The 20,374-nt window shown below is 34.8% G+C and overlaps 1 protein-coding gene across 1 annotated transcript; it reads left to right on the top strand.

Moving 5' to 3' along the window:
• Positions 1–9,988: 9,988 nt before the first annotated feature.
• LOC150093312 (cathepsin L-like peptidase) lies at positions 9,989–19,715 on the top strand. The gene is made up of 9 exons (XM_090413414.1): positions 9,989–10,078; positions 13,876–13,976; positions 14,899–15,048; positions 15,360–15,512; positions 15,626–15,749; positions 17,442–17,542; positions 17,773–17,933; positions 18,329–18,439; positions 19,454–19,715. Exons 2-9 carry the CDS (start codon positions 13,884–13,886, stop codon positions 19,551–19,553), a joined length of 993 nt encoding a protein of 330 aa, XP_090269540.1. The 5' UTR covers positions 9,989–10,078; positions 13,876–13,883; the 3' UTR covers positions 19,554–19,715.
• Positions 19,716–20,374: the final 659 nt, after the last annotated feature.

Raw genomic sequence — 20,374 nt, 5'->3', positions numbered from 1 at the left:
GCCATGGTAGTCTTTATAGATCTAACCAAAGCATTCGATACACTTACACATCAAACCTTGTTAGAAAAGCTGAGGCATGTTGGAATAGACGGGCCTCTTCACAGGTGGTTTACAAACTACCTCCAAAATAGAAAGCATATCACACGTATCGGATCAAACCGAAGCAGAGAGCTACCAGTAACCTGTGGAGTGCCAAAGGGAGATGTACTCTCCCCAACTCTATTCAACATTTACACTCATGATATTAATCAGTTACCACACAAAGGTAAGATATTCCAGTACGCAGACGATACAGCAATAATATCCATCCATTATAACGCAAGCATAGCCCAAACAAATATGCAACATGATATAAATCTGATCATAGACTAGCTCACGAAAAACTCCATACACCTAAACTCAGAAAAGACAAAATTAATGATATTCAGAAATCCACTCACTCGACCAGTTGAAAACAAATATATAATTATCCGACATCCACTTTCCAAACACAAAAAACACACAGAACAGCAAAACCACCACAATCACTCAGGTTGAAACAATACGATACCTTGGAATTTACCTCGATGCAGATATGAACTGGAATAGCCATATAAAACATCTACACAACAAACTCTGAACAATAAGTGGCAAGCTCTGCAGATTAAAAGACATAGTTTCCATACGCCTAAAAACACTAATATACAAAGCACAATGCCAAAATATACTAAGATACGCTATAACAACGTATGCTTTCTGTGCACCCTACAAATTAAATAGATTAATGTCGCTACAGTACAAAATGACAAAACTGATCTTTTGGGAACAAAGAGAAAATAACGACCTTATAAACATTGCAATGGCAGAACACAAAATACTGACAGCAAAACATCTATGTCACTATGCAGCTTTGCTGAAACAATATTTCGATGCCAACTGTAGGACAGTCAGAAATACATACCGTATAACAAGACCTCAGACTACTAATTATATCACATATAAATACAATAATCACTACGGAAAGGCTACGCGAAACTTCTACATCCCAGACATGATAAACAAATTACCTTTTGAATACAGAAACCTTACAAACTACAATAGCCTGAAAAGAGCTCTAAGGACATACTACGAACAAGAAACAAGAAACACGCACCCAAAATACCATACAAACTTAATGAAACACAATATAAACACGCTGAACTGGAAGCTCAGGCTTCCAGTTCAGCGACGCATCAGTACATTCCAATTTATTGTGTGTGGTGGGGGGTGAGTGCGCGTGCGAGCGTGTGTGTGTGTGCGCGTGCGTGCGTGTGCGTGTGAGTACGCGCGCGCGAATTTCTCAATCATAGATTCCGTAGCATCCTAACACAGCAAAAAAAAAAAAAAAAAACAATACATAATAACCAACTGGTGTCATCCTCAGATAAGCTTACATTTAAGCTTCGAGGATGAAAGGAAAAAAAAAATAGTTCTCATCGAAGATGTATCATATGTAACCAAATGCATGTAATGTACGTATCACAAGAAAACCAATGTATGTATTATATGTAAACCAATGTACGTAATGTAAATATCACATGTAAATAAATGCAAGTAATGTATCATATGTAAACAAATGAATGTAACGTATATAATAACTGTAACAAATGTATGCAATGTAAAAAAAAAAAAATATTTTAAAAGTAAATCATGAGTTTACACCGTATGTTTGTGAGAATAAGGAAACATAATATTCAGATTGCATATGTGTAAATACTGTTGTATAATCACACCTTTTCAAACTTGAAAAAAAAAAAAAATAGTAAACCACAATATGTAATATTATACAACTTATGTAACTGTGAACAATATAATTGTAAATTATTATTATGATTGTTATATAAAAAAAAACTGTTATCATCATTACTATTTAAATCTCATTATATGTAGCACAAAGTGCTGAACCTTGTAAAATAATATACTGAATAGATGATCATTGTACATATGTAAATATTTGAAAGAACAATAAAAAAAATAAAATAAAATAAAATAAAATAAAAAAATTATTATTATTATTATATTAATAAAATTAGTCTCACACTGTAAACTTCCAGTTAATTTCACCGTGTCTCCATCATGTCCTCATCAACATTCAAGAAACTTAATGTGCTTTTCTTCTAAGACACTTCTAACCAGTATATCTTCTATCACAGCACTGCATAAATCCCAAATTGGTGCAACTACGGTACAATACAGCTCAAACATCGGAGTAAATCATCCAAACTTCTGGGACATTGTTGGATGCTATTACAGAAGAGGGACCCGAATTTTTTTTAATGTGCATCCGTGCACGAAATACTGGATATCTATAGTATAATTTTGAAGTTTTTTTTTTATCTCTCCAGAAACTCGGGTTTTTCGTCCTGCAAAAAAAGAATCAAACCAGCCAAGAGAACACACATGGAAAGAATCCATTTTGGGAATAATAGTTATATAAAAAGAATAATACTTAGATAAAGAATCAAAGAAAGAATGTACATTGCATTGGTAACAAAAGGCAACCAATAACACTGAGCAGGATATGTGTAAAAAATGTCTCAGGACAGATGGACAAAGAGAACAATAGAATGGACACCAAGAACTGGTTTGTGGACCAGTGGTAAGATGGGACGATGAGATAAACAAGATGTTATGGACGTTTACGGTGGACAGATGCACAATATTGGCCAGAATAGGAAATACCTGGAGAGTTATTTGTTTTAACTACATATGTGATATGTGGACTTTAATAACTGCTTTTTCCCTCTGTTTAAAAAAATATTTACCTCTCTCTCAGGTTGGTGATTGCCGCTTTAAGTCAGAAGCTGTTGCGTCTACGTGCAAGGGCTCGGTCGACATCCCATACATGAACGAGACAGCTTTGATGTTTGCTGCGACACTAGAGGGGCCAGTATCTGTTTCTGTAGATGCTAAACACACGAAGTTCCACTTATATGAGTAAGTATTCCACTTGAAGAACCTCCTACTCCATCGTAAATTAATTTTCTAGACGCTCTAAGTAACTCATACTTTCCTGATTAATATATCAGAAGATATTTATTTTACTTTGAAATATTTCATTTCTAGTCGTGGAGTCTATAACCAAGAAAATTGCAGTGCTGACAAACTTGATCACTCTGTCCTGGCGGTTGGTTACGGAACTAGAAAAGACACTGATTATTGGCTTGTTAAAAACAGGTAAATGAATAGTTTCCGATCTTTCTGAAACTGTAAATCAATAGATGGCGGTACAATCTCTTATGATGGATTAATATTGTTCTGTCTTATAGTTGGGGTGACGATTTGGGTATGGATGGCTATATTCTGATGTCCAGAAATAAGAATAGCCAGTGTGGAATCGCTACCAGAGCCATCTATCCTTTGCTGTGAGAAGCAATTATATAGCAACAACAATAAATTACTAAATCAATCAGTTAAAATGTGGTTTAATAAAAGAATGACAGAAAAGCTCTGGTTGTAATTTATTTGGTTGGCTTCATTCCAATGACAATGACAATTTAGAAAACATGACAACACCAGTATTCGTTTGCAGTATAGATAACTTATCGCCATGAGTTTCTTCTTAATTGTGAATCGCATAATATAATCGCATTGTTCTTGGTTCCTGCTATATGTTATATGATTCAAACGTTTGTAGATAAGCTAAACATCTGCTCGAAGTACAAAGGTCGCATAATCAGTGATTCAGCAGTTGTCATGGGATCAATTTACACAACAGAATAATTGTAATGTGTTTATTTTTTTAATTTGCAGATAATAGATAAAAATATCCTCTTCAAAAATATTATATTATACGAAACTCTTCAATTTTATTTAACAGCTTCCCCAAATAAAAAAATGTCATTCTCTAGTGATCTCTAGTGATACATTTTATAAATGTTCGCAAGTACTTTTTTTCCCCCTATTAATAAACTATTTTATCTATGTTATAAAAAGGTGTATTTATAAAACTCAGTAAATCATTTATAATTCTATTAATTAGAAACTTTCTTTAATATTTTTAATCAATTATATAACTTTATATTTGTTTATAATGAATAAATGTAATTTTTAGAAATTAGGTGCTATTATCCAATTAATTTACCCATATGTTGGGTTGAACACATGCCGGCAACTGCATTAGGAACTTTTATGCAGATATACGTAAAGTCACTTACACAGTGTAAATGCAAAATTTACAGAAAAGAGAACGCGTCGTCTGCGAACTTTTATATACAGGGTGTTCGGGATAAATTTGACAGTTTCGTAAGGAAAAAGAAAATCTTCTTTGTATCTATTAAATTTAATGAATTGACAAAAAAACATTACAGGCAGAGTTAATTACAATACTATCAAAAAGATTTACTCAAAATAACCACCATTAGCATCGATCACAGCTTCAATTCTGCTTCGGAACCTCGAACAAGCTGATGCTACAGTCTCCCTGGGAAGGGCCGCAAAAACTGTTTTAATTTTATCCATTAACTGGGCTTTTGTATTACTGGAAGTACGATTGGTGTCTTTTTCAACTGCGCCCCATACAAAATAATCCATGGGGTTAAGGTATGGGGAGTTTGGAGGCCAAACATTTGGACTGGTGAAGTCGTAGAAATTTTCAGACAACCATTTTTGACTTTTCCCAGAGGTGTGGCAAGGGGCCGAATCCTGCTGCCATACATACGGCCTACCATTGGCTACCCTTGTTATCCAGGGCTTGACTACAGTTAGCAACTCCACGAACAAAGCCCGAATTCCAATGCCAGGGTTCTTCAACACCTGTTCCTGCAGATTTGCGAGGAATTCTGCTGTACGAACGCAATCAGATCGTCTGCTAGGGATCTTTCTTCTTGCTACATCCTCGTAGTCACCATTGCAAGTCTCTAGTTCATGCCTGATTGTTTTTACTGTATTCAGGGAGCATTGGGCAGCAGTCGTAATATCCTTATTTTGATGGCGGGCACGAATCATCATGATACAAGTTATTCTCTTCCATGATTCAGGTGGGTTCCAGCTATCCATCCTTTCTGACATCTTGTATATGAATGAAGAAGGGTCCAAACTTTTAAATGAAGAGAAGTGTGTGTTAATACATGTAACTTACGGAAAAATATAATTAATTATAAATATGTCAAATTTATCCCGAACACCCTGTATATATATATATATATATATAGAACACATCAAAATCAAAACCATATTCATATAGGAAAGCATGACCGGAAACGCCACCCGAAAGTGATAGGTGGCGCTGTTCGCCACCGCTCCAGGTGAATTGGGACTTCCTCATTCACGCTTTCAACGTCGTACGAAGAACATGCGTCGCTTTACGAGCGCTGAGATGGCAGACATGCACTTCGTTTACCATATTCTGTATCTAACTACTATTGAATTGTTCAGTTACGCCTAATAAAGTTTTTTTACACTACTTACTGCCTTGTGTTATTTCTGTATCTTTGTGTCCTTGTTAGTACCTTCCGTTAGCGTTTCCGGTCATGCTTTCCTATGTGGATATGGTTGATTCTGATGTTCTCTACCTCTCCTCAAAGTTTGTACGTGATACGAAAAGTTCTCGGCCTAACAATGAAAAAACGAATTTATAATTTCAAAATTATTTTTATTTTTCAACATAATTTTCCTTAGGACTAATACATTTATTCCAGCGATGCTCCAGTGCCATTAGCCCACGCTATAGTGGTTCTCAGTAAGATCCGCAAAATCTCTACAGCTGCAATCACCTCTTCATTGGATTGCGGGAAGAGATGGAAGAGAGAGCCAAATCTGGGGAATAGGATGGATGTTCCAACAATTCATAGTGGAGATCCTTTAATTTTCCCATTGCCAAAACACCTTTGTGGGCAGGTGCATTGTCCTGATGAAAGATGATTTTTTTCTTCTGCAAACCAGATCTTTTCTCACCAATTTTTTTCGTCTAGTCTGATTAAAACATCGGAATAATGTTCCCCGGTTATTGTTTTACCTTTTTCAAGATAATTAATAAATAAAATGCCTTTAGCATCCGAATACACCGATGCCATTACCTTTCCTATTGATGGAACCTACTCTGTCTTATTGGGCGCGAACAACCGGCTTCTGTCCACTGTTTTGAGTGCTGTTTGGATTCTGGTGTGTAATGGTGGATCCAAGTCGCATCTATAGTAACAAACCGATGCACTAAATCAGTTTTAGTCTTGTTAAAACGCTCTAAACACTGTTCAGAGATTTTCATGCGAGTGCGTTTTTGATTAGCGCGGCACCCCATCATACACAAATCTTTTTCATTTGCAATTCTTCATGCAAAATATATCCTACACGTTCTTTTGAAATGCCTATACTCGCAGCAATTTCACGCACTTTGACTCGCCGGTCATCCAATCCCATATCATGAACTTGATCAATGATTTCTGGTGTTGTTGTTACACGTTTTGGGCGTCCTTCGCGTTGGATCATCTTCAAGGCAGTTATGGCCACATTTAAACTCGGCAGCCCATTTCTTAAATGTCGATAACGAAGAAGAAGAGTGTCCATTAACGTTTATGAACTTCGAATGAATTTCTTTTTGCAAACTTTCTTTTACAAAGAATTTTATAACCCACGATACTCAATATCATCCATTTCAAGTGATACGGACGACACTTTTGTTTCAAACAGCTGTATAAAACAAACTGCTTCATAGAATGACTTGCAATTTCACATGGATGCTTTTGACAGATGTAACAACTTAGAAAAAAAAATCTTGCCGATAGTTTTGCGATCTATGGTCAAGACTGAGAACTTTTCAGACCACACTCGTATATTGTGTTGAACACATATCGGATGCTGAATTAGAAACCTTTATGCAGATGTATGTAAAGTTTTTTATATGCAAAATACTCAGTCACGTGCGTCATCACGTGTTCTAGAAAACTTTAAAAATGCTACTTGTTCCGTAGTCTGATAAAGGGCTTATTGGGGGTGCCCTTCTGGCTGGAGCCACGATGTTGAAAAGAGCAGGGCTGACTTGTTTCTGAAAAAGTGATATATCCGGCTGTTTAATCAGTGGAAAAATAACCATCATTGCTTGTATAAGAGGCGTAACTGTGGTTCTAAGACAGTCTGTCACGAACGAGTGTCGTCGTCTGAGAAGGCTTGTAGTGACAAACAGAACTTCCTTATGCAGCAATTGACCGAAGCATTTAATGAATGCTGTTACCAACCCAACCCAAATCTCACCGAACTATGCCCAGGGGATTGAAGAGGATCGGAATTCATAGCATGCCTACGATGGAAACCACTGATTTCTCTAAGTTGCTAATTTAGTGGCCAGTAATGTGTATTAGTCAATCTTCAGCAAAGGAAAATAGACTTTTTTGCCTCTTAAATAAACTCCGGTTTTTAATCTGAAATCTGAAGAAAATCAGCCAAATCACTCACACTATTTAGGGCAATAACACCAGTTAGGATTAGGAACACAACTTCAGTTGTTTGCCATACTCTCATCACCAAAGTTTACAATCCATATCCGGTGACGACCCTCAGCAGTCTTCCGATTTCGGAAGATACTGATGAAGAAATTCTATTGTCCGTTTGGGAAGTAAAAATACATTAAACGATTTGGTTTTATTTATTAATCTAACTTAAGACTATGTATGATTATATCGACGAAATGACTCCAAATAAACAAACAACACAAAAATAATTAATTTTCTGGAGCGCCAATGTTTGTGTGCGTGCGTATATATATATATATATATATATATATATATATATATATACAGGGTGTTCGGGATAAATTTGACAGTTTCGTAAGGAAAAAGAAAATCTTCTTTGTATCTATTAAATTTAATGAATTGACAAAAAAACATTACAGGCAGAGTTAATTACAATACTATCAACAAGATTTACTCAAAATAACCACCATTAGCATCGATCACAGCTTCAATTCTGCTTCGGAACCTCGAACAAGCTGATGCTACAGTCTCCCTGGGAAGGGCCGCAAAAACTGTTTTAATTTTATCCATTAACTGGGCTTTTGTATTACTGGAAGTGCGATTGGTGTCTTTTTCAACTGCGCCCCATACAAAATAATCCATGGGGTTAAGGTCTGGGGAGTTTGGAGGCCAAACATTTGGACTGATGAAGTCGTAGAAATTTTCAGACAACCATTTTTGACTTTTCCCAGAGGTGTGGCAAGGGGCCGAATCCTGCTGCCATACATACGGCCTACCATTGGCTACCCTTGTTATCCAGGGCTTGACTACAGTTAGCAACTCCACGAACAAAGCCCGAATTCCAATGCCAGGGTTCTTCAACACCTGTTCCTGCAGATTTGCGAGGAATTCTGCTGTACGAACGCAATCAGATCGTCTACTAGGGATCTTTCTTCTTGCTACATCCTCGTAGTCACCATTGCAAGTCTCTAGTTCATGCCTGATTGTTTTTACTGTATTCAGGGAGCATTGGGCAGCAGTCGTAATATCCTTATTTTGATGGTGGGCACGAATCATCATGATACAAGTTATTCTCTTCCATGATTCAGGTGGGTTCCAGCTATCCATCCTTTCTGACATCTTGTATATGAATGAAGAAGGGTCCAAACTTTTAAATGAAGAGAAGTGTGTGTTAATACATGTAACTTACGGAAAAATATAATTAATTATAAATATGTCAAATTTATCCCGAACACCCTGTATATATATATATATATATATATATATATATATATATATATATATATATATATATATATATATATATATATATATATATATATATATATATATATATATGCACAGAATGCCTCTGTCTATGTGTATACATGCATAGAAGTGTATTTTTTTTATAATCTTAGAAACAAATTTTTCAGAACTTCTAAAATTACCGATTTTTTAAAAAGTAAATCACATTAAAATTTATAAACAAATCCTTCGCTCATTCAGAATATGAATGCACTAAGAATGTTTGAATTCCAGCTGTCATGTCGAATTTCAAGTGGAAATTTGCCTTCCGAAAAATTAAAACAACAATGTCAGCCAAGTAGCCGTTTCTAAATCCTATCTAAATTTCATACTTTCTCAGTATTGTTAGTTCAGTTATTTTACATAAGAAGTATCTTTATAAGATGCCACTTATTTGTTTTTAGGGTAAATCAATCTGAGAAGAAATATTCTTATTAACTCAGACAAACTGGGTTCCAGAAACTATCCATTTCGGTTCCATCAGTTTTCTTGAGTTCGAATATCATCTAGAACGCAAGACCTTTTACAAGAAGGTTTTCAACTTATGGACAGTTACTATTTCTCATTAGGCAGGGAGGAAGGAATAGAAGGTTTTTTCCATCCCATATAACGTGAAAAACAGGGGAACAATCATATATCTTGCACTTTTCAGAGAGCATGGAAATGGATGGGTGGGAATAAATGCCAACCATCCGTTATCAGATTTGACTTTGAATACCCGCGTGGTTTCATGTGCAGATCAAAGGCAGCTGATTATCTATCACTCGCATCCATATTAATGTGTAAGACCTATTTTTGTAACAAAAAATATGCAAAAATAAAAATAAAAGAGAAAAACAAGTGAAAATGAAGTGATTCCTATTTCTATTTACCTCCAAACTCCATAGCTGTAAAAGCTGTGAATTTTTTGTGGTTATTGCAATAACGTTTTCCTCAGAATTGTCCAAAAAATGTTCGTTTACGCAACTTGTCTCTCTTGTCTGATCTCGCATGGTTCCCCAACATCACACGGCTCATCAAATGCAAGTGTTTATTCTGCCCGAAGATAAAGGACAGCCAAAATAAAATGATGACTCTTCTGTTCACGCGAGCAAGACGAAAAGATAAGATTACCCTGTCCAGATAGGGTTGCAATCTCCCTTTCTCTTTCTCTCTAAAATCACGAGACATACACATCTGATATTGTCACGTGAAAACAACGTAATCTTCCCCTATCACGTACGCCTTGCTCTTATCTGTAATTTGCTTTTCATGTCATGAAGTTTGCGGCTATAAAAGCAAACCTTCCCATTGGTCTTCACTCGCATTTTCAGCACAAGGTGAATCGTTTGGTTTCTCATATCTGCTCTGTGATTGCTCATTTTAATGTAAGTAGACTTTAATTATTATGGAAATTGATTAGTGTTAAGCATGATTTGTAGCATTTCTTTAAACTTTAATTTATTAATTTAAATTAATTTCACTTTTAAATATTTAACAATTTTTTTAAAAAATACATGAAATTATTTTTACATTAAATATAATTTCGTCTGGGAACGAAATACAATAAAATAATAATAAATAGATTGCAAATAAAGTAATCTTATTAATGGTTTGTAAATCAGCTTATATTAAAGAAAAATAACATGATTTTGATGAACTTAATTTTCATCTACCAACTTGAGTCAATATTGGACATATACTTTTTCAAGTTTTGTCTTCTGATTCTTCAGAGACGTCTCACCATGCATTAGGGTACACGGTTCTAAAATATAATTCACTTTTTATGAAACAATAATGTAAATAAAAAATTAGTAAATTTTCCATGTAATAATTGAATAAATTTAGAATATTGTTTGCTATTTCTTGAAAGAACTCAGACACCTTTTAAGTTTCAAAATCATACTATTACAAATTATTCATCACGAAAAGTTTGAAAATGCTTGTGAAAAGAGACTGCCAAGGCTTCCAGGGTAACGAACGGCAATGCTGAACCAAGGAAGTAAACTGAGGTTCGGCTGTTGCTGTTATCCTGGGTGTGAGTTTTTGAGTTCGCTCCCTTAGGGTTTTTGCTTTAAGGGAGGACCTTGAGTCTCCGGGGAAGGTGTTCTCCGGCAGGGCCCGCTGAGGGGTTCTTGTCGGTGAATTATTTTCCTCGGAATTTGAGCGGTTCTGCTCAGGAGTCGGGGAGCCCGTTGGGGTGCTTGAACGGGGCGGCCGACACTGAGTGGAACCAACGCTGAGCGGTTCTGCTTAAACGGGGAGCCCGTCGGGGTGCTTGGACGGGGCGGCCGTCAATGAGTGGAACCAACGCTGAGACATGGACAGTCTTTCGCCCACTATGGAGTGGCCTAGAGATCGTCCGATTTTTTGAGATTTTACCCTTTACTTACTAATCAGGGTAACGAACGGCAATGCTGTAGCCAATGAAGTTTTAACTGAGGCTAGCTCAATAACATTCCATCCACACAGATGCACTTCAATCAGTTGACTGCATAAAGAGTCAAGGACTGAGTCCATCGCCCAGTTCTTTATAAGAACTTTCAAAATGTTATTTCATTAGCCTGAAATAACTTTCAAATATCTTTTAGTGATGTTTCGTATTTATGTTTTCATGCTCCTTTTTATTCCGTTTGATTTTATTTATGTATTTCACTTATTTATTTATATTTATTTTTCTAAGAAAAAAAGAATACAGTCATAATCGTCTTACAACGCCTTTCAGTTATGGCCAATGCCCATTTATGCGATGATGCAGTCGCTCATACGACGCTTTCAGCAACTTGAGGATGCCCTGAAACAACCTCTGAGCATTATTCGTGTAATCAAGTTCATTACGTCACGCCCTACTTTTCTCTATGCTTTATTGTTTCGCTGCCAAGTATAAACTGTTTTTAAGTATTATGTTATTTTTCATTGTTACTAATGATTCTAATGAGTACCCATTTTGCTAAAAGCTATGAACCTGGTGTATGCACATTGAGCTCAGTGCTGTCTCTTCACTAGATAAAAAATTGAGGTGAATGAGGAGGAGGTATTAGAGAATGAAGTCTTAGAATTCAGCAATTGGGTCTTATGGGATATCAGCAGGGATTCTAAAAGAGTGTTTAGCTGAACTGGCTGTTCCTTTAACCAGGCTAAATAATTTGAGGCTCACAACAAGGAAGATTCCAAGGAGTGGAAAGAATGTATGCTAATTCCATTGCAAAAGGGTGGTGCAAAGACCGATTCTATCCAGCTATCGACCAATTAGTATCTCAGGAGTGGTGGTGAAGATTTTAGAAAAATTAGTTAGGGATCGCATTTGGAAATGGCTTTACAGTGAATCTCTACTTTGCAATGAACAACATGGGTTTACTAAGGGAAGGTCGCGTTTTAGCAACTTGCTCACATTCTGTAACAATGTTACCATTGAATCAGACAAATGGAATGGATACACCATGATACTTTTATATTTTGCTAAGGCTTTTGACAGAATACAGCATGGCAGGTTGCTGCATAAATTTGAGAAAATGGGATTGGATTATAGAATATTAGCGTGGATAAAAAATGGTTGACTGACAGATATCAAAAAGTCGTATACGGGGGGATTTGAGTCTGCGATGTTAAGGTAACCAGTGGTGTACCACAAGGATCAATGCTTGGTCCACTGTTATTAAATCTGTACAGTAATGACATTGGGAAGGATTTGACTAGCGAAATACAGCTGTTTGCTGCTGATGATGCAAAGATGGGTAGGGTAATTAGGAATGCTGCTGATACACAGTACTTGCAGAATGTTTTGAATAGGGCAGTGGAATAAATGGTTGTCAATTCAATGTCAGTAAATGTAAAGCCATTCATTTCGGCTTGATTAGATATTCAATGTCGTATTATATTGGTGGGATTAGGCTATAAGAAACTGATGAGACTAGAGATCTTGGAGTTTTAGTATACAGGGAAGTTGAATATCAAAGGCTACATTGCAAAGATTGCAAATACATCTCAAAAGATAATTGCAGTGCTGAAACGAACGTTCACATGTACAGATAAGGATGTCATTTTGCCTGCTTACCTTGTTAAGGAGGGTGGGGAAAGGACAAGAGTGCATCCTGGGAAGCTAAGAATGAATGTTGCTAAGAAGGGGGTTAGGGCTAGATTTTTCTCTCATAGGGTAGTGCGTGATTGGAATGGATTGCCATTGGATGTTGGTGAGCTCAAGCAGTGAGAATGAATTCAAGAATAAGTATGGTAGCTGGTGTGTGTAGCATGTGGCTTCCCTCTATTAGTCTCTTATTCTCCGGAGGTCTCTTTATTAATTACATTTTTGTTTTAATAATAGTTTATGATTGTCTGTGAAAATACTAGTGGTAGCGGTGGCGAGTAGATGGCGTTGGTGTAGAAAGAAGGTTGGGAGACCGCCATGGAAGAAAGTTCGCCGTGGTTGGTAGACTGAGAGTTGTAGAATGGGTTCTCTCCCTCGATGAGTCTTTGGACTTCTTGAAGGTGTCACGTAATAATACTAATAACTATTATTATAATAATGGCAGATAAAATTCAGTATAAGGGTGCTGTTGCATCTAGTGAACAGAAGAAAAGGCATAAAACCTGTTCACTTTACATGTCCAGACTTTTAACTTGAACTAATTAATACTGCAGGCATCCATAAACGTGAGTGCCGATATTGAAACATTTTTAATGGTAGATTGATAAGAAAACTGGTTGGCGAGTTCCATTAAGAGAAGTTGTTCAGAATAACATTTTCGTTTGAGAAAATTATTCCAAATTTTTCGTCTGTATCTCTGAGTAAATAAATACTTTATTCAAGTCATGCATGCACATATTATGCACATATATCACAACTTATATTGAACTCAAAATAACTGTTAAAAAAATAATAAAAAATTCAGAATACTTTAAGGGAAGAATGGTATTTTGTAAATTTTTCACTATAATAGAAAACGAAATCCATAAATATCCGTATATAATTTCGCTACCTACAGTTAGGTTGTCCTTGGACCAGTCTCCTTAGGAACCATGCTAACAAGATAATACTTTTTTTTTACCTTGCTGTAGTAAATTATTTCTTTCCTTTATAAATTTCATTACTGAGCTTGCAAACTGTAACTGAAAAAACATCAGACAGTGGGATTGCTTATAATTCTACAATAACTTCTCGCATCTAAACCTATTTTTCTCATTTCAGCTGTCATCATGGCATCCTTCAAGCTACTGCTTGTCTTGAGTTTCGTCTGTTACATCCAGTGTCTTACTCCTAATCTAGACAAACACTGGGAAACATTCAAGGTAAGGATGAAATTTTCAGTTCGGATTAAAAAAAAAAAATAATAAGAATTCTTGTGACCCACGTAATAGTAACTGCATATTCAAACATCCTTCAACATCATACATATCCAAAATTACAATTCAATTATTTATTTTTTTTATTAGAAAACATTTTCGTTATCTGATTAGAAGATTTTTTGTAATTATTTTTGGTTCTTAATTCTGAATAAAAATTAAGAAATATTGTTCGCTATTTACTTTTATTTAATATCTGAACTGGGATGTTTCAAAATGTTATACGCATTGGATCCAATTCTTCAGTTAGAAACAAATCTGTCCAAGATTGTCTATATCATTTTTTGACTTATCTCTTAGCTATGGCTCAAATTCCTTTGTACTCTATCTCATCTGCTAATCAGTTACCTTTTGTGGTAAGCTAGAAAACACTAACAAAGGTGACAACTGATACCCAGTTATACAAGAGACAGCTGGTTTAAAATATTTCGAAGTGTGCGTTCCATTGTTGAGCACGTTGTGCGTGTACACTCCTTTGGACCACGATGGTTTGAATGTTTTCAGACAAGTTGGTACTGGAGTTTATATTTAGATGTTTTTTAGTGAGGATTCCCAAATACTTCTCACGGTTATGTCATAGCTATGTTATAATAGTTCAGATTTATCCCATAACACTTATATATATACTTTAAGAAAGTAAATAAAATATTTTAAATCCAAATTAAAAATAAGATAAATAAATGAAAATAATAAAACGAGTAAAAGGTCGTATTAAATTTATACTAATAAATTCTTCATACAGTCAAATTAGCTGGAGACAACAAAAGGCAAGAATATTTTATTCAAATAAACAAATATTACATTTTATTATTATTACTCTACTGTTGTATGTTGTCAAGTGTGTAAAATGCATGTTTTGTCTTTATAGGAAAAATACAATAAGAACTATCACCACAGGGAAGAATTCCTACGTCGCCAAGTATGGGAGCGTCAAGTGTCCAAAGTCATTGAGCATAATCTTGAAGCCGATCTTGGCATCCACAGTTACCGCCTTGGTCTAAATGAGTATTCGGACAGGGTAAGTTCTCTAATGGGGGGTTTCAAATTTTTTATGATAAAAATAATGTCCTCTTTATTAAAATAAAAAAGAAAATAATCAGTACCATTTAATTATATTATTTACAGATCAATTAAATATAATAAAGTTAAAAATTTATAACAAATGTAAATAAAATTGAATTGAAATCATATTAAATAGTATTATTCAATTACTATTATAACTAAAATTATAATAATTATTACACTTGATTAGTACGTATTACGTTTGTTATTAATTTTCCTTATTCTTAGTTTAATAAATAAAAAAGTCTATTTTTTTTATTTTTTTAGACTTCTGAAGAGTTTACTAACATCATGAATGGCTACAAAATGAGAAAAGGCGAGAGTAAGACAGGTAGCGCTTTCGTTCTACTGTCCAACATCCACATCCCTGATGAAGTCGACTGGAGAAAAGAGGGTTACGTAACCCCAGTGAAAAACCAGGTGGGTGATCACGAAATTCATAAGACGGTTGAAGAATGCTTGCTTATTATGATCCTTTTATTTCCTACAAGTTAATTAAAAAGTAATAAGGGAAATGAATTCTGTTGCCATAGGAACAATGCGGATCTTGTTGGGCTTTCTCCACTACTGGATCTCTTGAAGGACAACACAAGAAGAAGACAGGAAAATTGGTGTCTCTCAGCGAACAGAACCTTGTTGATTGTTCCCAAGCAGAAGGTTTGTTCATAATTGTCCTCTTAGTACAAGGACCGATCCTTATAATGCATTACTGTTATTCAACATGTACTGTTGCTTAAGGTTGATAATTATTAGCGAGTATATAGGCTTTATTATGCATTGTTCGAGAAAACTATAGTGTAGTATAAATGTTTCTTCTATATGAGCGAGAAATATTATTATTATTATTATTATTATTATTATTATCTGAGACCTCCATGGAGTCAAGGACTCATCGAGGGAGGCTGTAATTTACCCAACCCAGCTATCATACCTTCCCTTAAATTCATTTACACTAGATGCACTCATTACCCCTAACGGCAAATTTTTCCACTCACTCACTGCTCTCTGAGAGAAAAACCTAGCTCTTACTCCTTTCTTGACTGAGAGCAACCTTAACTTCCGTGGATGCCCCCGTGTTCTCTCCCCGCCTTCCATATAACGAAACATTTTACGTTTGAAATGCTATAACACCCATTCAAACGTTTATAGACCTCTATCATATCACCCCTCTTTCTCCTGTTAAAAAAAGAGTCTGTAATCCACATACTCGCAATCTGTTCTCATAATCTAAATCCCATAATCCGGATATAATCTTTGTAACTCTTCTTTGCACCCTTTCCACAGCTTCTTTATCCCCTTGGAACTCGGGAGACCAAATCTCCGCACAGTAATCCAAGTGTGGTCTTATCAAAGCCTTATAAAGAGGCAAATGACTTCCTTATCCTTACATGTCAAGGTTCCCTTCAGCATAGAAATTATCCCCTAAGTTGTGTTTGCAACTTTTGCTATGTGACATTTGAATTTTAAATTTTTATCCACCAATACACCAAGATCCCTTGCCTCTTCAGTTTCTTGTAGCATAGCCTCGCTAATATAATATGCCGCTGGATCTCTAATCACGCCAAAGTACATAACTTACTAACATTAAACTGACAGCTATTTTCGTTGGACCAGATTTCCAGCCTATTCAAATCATTTTGTAATTGCTGAATGTCAGTAGAAACCCTGATTGCCCTGCCTATCTTCGCATCATCAGCAAATAATTGCAAATCTGATGATAGACCCTGCTTGAAGTCATTAATGTATAGATTGAACAATAATAGTCCAAAGACTGAACCCTAAGGTACACCACTGGTCACCTTAAATCTGGCAGATTTACACCCACTGTATACCACGTTTTGATATCTGCCTGTTAGCCGTCCTTTGATCCAAGTCAATAGATTATGTTCCAATCCCAAATTCTCCAATTTACGCAACAGCCTATCATGTGGCATCCTATCAAATGCCTTAGAAAAATCCAACATATCATAGTGTATCCATTCCTTTTATCTTACTCGGCCGTATCATTGTTATAAAATATGAGCAAGCTAAAACATGACCTTCCTTTAGTAAACCCAGGCTGTTCCTTGCAGAATATAGAATGTTTGTCTACCCATTTCTGTATGCTAGTTCTTACTAACTTCTCTAAAATCTTCACTACCACATCAGAAATACTAATATATCGATAATTAGACACATCAGTTTTTGCACCATCCTTGTGCAATGGAACTATATGGAATAATGGAAATTATAACATAATTTCTAATATATGTTTCTTGTTTCATAACAAACATAAGATATTTTAATATTTGAAACATGTTTGCAACGTAAAGTTATCTTTCTTAACTTTTTGTTGTTGTTTTTCTGTAGGCAACATGGGATGCGAAGGTGGACTCATGGACAATGGGTTCGACTATATAGTGAAGAATAAAGGCATCGATACTGAGAAATCCTATCCCTATACTGCTGAGGTAAAATCACGTGTGATCTTCAAATTAATAAGTTGAATGCATTAATGAAATACATTAAAGGGAATAAATATTATATTAAATAGATTTTGAACAGATGCGAGAATATTAAAAATAAATTTAAATTTGGGATGGATCGTACCACTTATCAGAGAAGATATTTTAAGATAATTCATAGGTTAATTCTGAGAGATGAAGTGTGACTTATAATTATTTATATTTGTACTGCGCAGGATGGAACATGCCAATTTAACAAAAAGAATGTTGGGGCCACGTGTACTGGACATGTTGATATTCCCAGCGGGGATGAAGATGCCCTGAAGAACGCTGTAGCTACCATTGGACCAATATCAGTCGCTATTGATGCCAGCCAAGACAGCTTCCAGAGCTACAAGTAAGTGATCACTGAACAGTTAAAATATATATGCGGTAACCTTTAAAATTCATGAATCTTTAAATAAATGCAAACAGTCCAATCCATGTTTTTAATTCTCTCAACAAAGTAGGTAATTATTTGTACTAATTCGACTAAAAACCATTTAAATTGGATTTTTTTTATCCCGCAAAAAAGGACTTTTTCTGAAGCTTTCAATTACATTAGTACTATGAGTGGGCTAAGGATTTTATATATTAATAATATCAATCATTGTAGGTTAGATGATTTCGTATCTGATACCAGCTGATGTGCTACGTGATGACTTTTTTAATTGTTAAAACAAAATCTTCTATTCTTGACAAATCATTCCACAGTTTTTAATTAAATATTAATCTTTCTATTTATTTATACAGGAGCGGTATTTACGATGAACCAGAATGCAGCAGTATCTTCTTGGATCATGGAGTGCTTGCAGTGGGCTACGGTACTGAAGACGGCAAAGATTACTGGTTGGTGAAGAACAGGTGAGTTAAACGACAACTCTCACTATAATTATTTTATATGGAAAATAAATGAATAAAATAAAGTAATTTTCTTACCTTTCTCAAACTAAAATTGAGAAATTTGTTTTTGTTAGCATTTAAAGTAGATTGCCTATTTGAGAGCCTGCTTCATGGCATCGAAATATTCACGGTCAACAGATATTTTAATTAAAAGCAGTGTAATGAATTAACCAGACATTTTTGTTTCATTATAACTTTTTAAAGAAGTTTTGAAATACTTCTTTAAATATTAGTCATTCCCCGACAAATCCAGTAACTGCTGACAAAACAAAATGAATTTTTTTTAATTTAATACAAAAAAAAATTAAACAAATATTTTAACTTTAAAAAAAAGATGCAGCATTTAATTTCTATTGACTTATTGGGACATATCCTTTATATAAAATGGGGGTATCAGAAATTATAGCGAAAATCTTAATGACAAATTTTACGATAATTTCTTTAAGTTTAGAAAATTTTAAAACGCCCTTTGAAGCCTTTTCATTGTCAAAAGGGAAGAAGTGAGACTGTTTAGACTTAACGTATTTTGAAAATCAGTAGACAGCATCTTCACCTTTTACCATCGCCGAGGAGTGCATTCCCAATCAATCTCTGCATATTAACTGAGAGGTGATGAGGCTTCGGTACAACATCGACACAAGTACTAAATTTAAAAAAAAAGAAATATAAACATTTCATTTTAAACTGTTCGGATTTACATAAAAAATTAAGAAATATCAATTGAAAATTCTGCTTCACAAAAAATATTCAACCAATGATTTGAAGTATAATAATAATTATTATATTTCACTGCCATCTGTGAAGAACAATTATTATCTCTACTACCGAGCATTATAATGTTTGTTTATTTTACCGATAGATGTCGGTACTCTACATTGTCAATACAGTATAATGAATCATAGAAAGAAAAATTATTCACGTGAATTTTAATATGATAGAAAATATTTTTAATTTAACTTCTTTTTTTTTTTTCAGTTGGGGAACTTCCTGGGGAATTGATGGCTACATTAAGATGTCCCGAAACCAGAACAACCAATGCGGTATAGCCACCCAGGCTAGTTATCCTCTAGTATAGAACTGATCTATGTTGAATGATGACGTCATCTATGATTGAAATGTCCCGGATAAGAAGTCAGATTGTAACCAAACGAAACGGATGTGAAATATTTCCAACGTAAAATGTAGAATATTGTAATTTGTTGCAAAATAAATATTATTTATTACTTTTCTTTAAAAACTTTTTCTCGTTCCTTTAAAGATAAATATATTTATTGCATCAAAAACAGAATAAATATAAATAGTAAATAAAATAAATATATTACTTATACAAAAAAAAGCATAATTCGAAATTTCATTCTTAAACATGGCGAAGTGCTTTGCTATTGATGTCGTCTGCTTTTTATTTCTGTATTTTTAATTGAATCTTATTTCTAACCCAGCTCTCAAATCCAGAAGTTAAAATTAGTTAGAACACTGCCTTGTATGCAGCTCATTTAGTGTTTCACTAACTTCTGTGTTATTCTTTATATATTTATTCCTTTGACTCCTACCATATTTATTTTATGGATACCACAGATGCACAAAGCATAATCTTTGAAATCAGCACAAAACCTACTTGAATTTATATAATTTAAGATGGTTTACCAGATAGATTTATGCAGTTTTAGTCCCTGAAAACCTTAGCCTATTTGCGATACTAAATATGCGATAGGTTTAAAACATACGTAGTCGGAATTGGCGTAAAATAGTTTTAATCCTTCTATATTAAAGTTTCAGTTACAGTTTAAAGCTACTTCAGGCCTCGAACAAGCTGGCGTCTCACATCGGATGAAGAAATCATCCGATGTGAGACACTCAAAAACATTCATACCTTAGCGGGAATCAAGATCACTGTGG

Source organism: Typopeltis vanoorti, chromosome 24 (assembly GCF_054136105.1).
Source record: "Typopeltis vanoorti isolate ZY-2024b chromosome 24, IOZ_Tvanoo_1.0, whole genome shotgun sequence".
NCBI classification, from domain to species: domain Eukaryota; kingdom Metazoa; phylum Arthropoda; class Arachnida; order Uropygi; family Thelyphonidae; genus Typopeltis; species Typopeltis vanoorti.
Note: the sequence above shows the minus strand (reverse complement) of the source record. Positions and strands in the feature narration are given on the sequence as shown.

What these genes read in the sequence shown, in the direction of transcription:
- LOC150093312 (XM_090413414.1), top strand. Translation starts at nt 13,884, where the DNA reads ATGGCATCCTTCAAGCTACTGCTTGTCTTGAGTTTCGTCTGTTACATC. An exon ending in AACACTGGGAAACATTCAAG is followed by an intron (nt 13,977 to 14,898) that starts GTAAGGATGAAA and finishes TTGTCTTTATAG; the next exon opens with GAAAAATACAATAAGAACTA. An exon ending in TAAATGAGTATTCGGACAGG is followed by an intron (nt 15,049 to 15,359) that starts GTAAGTTCTCTA and finishes TTATTTTTTTAG; the next exon opens with ACTTCTGAAGAGTTTACTAA.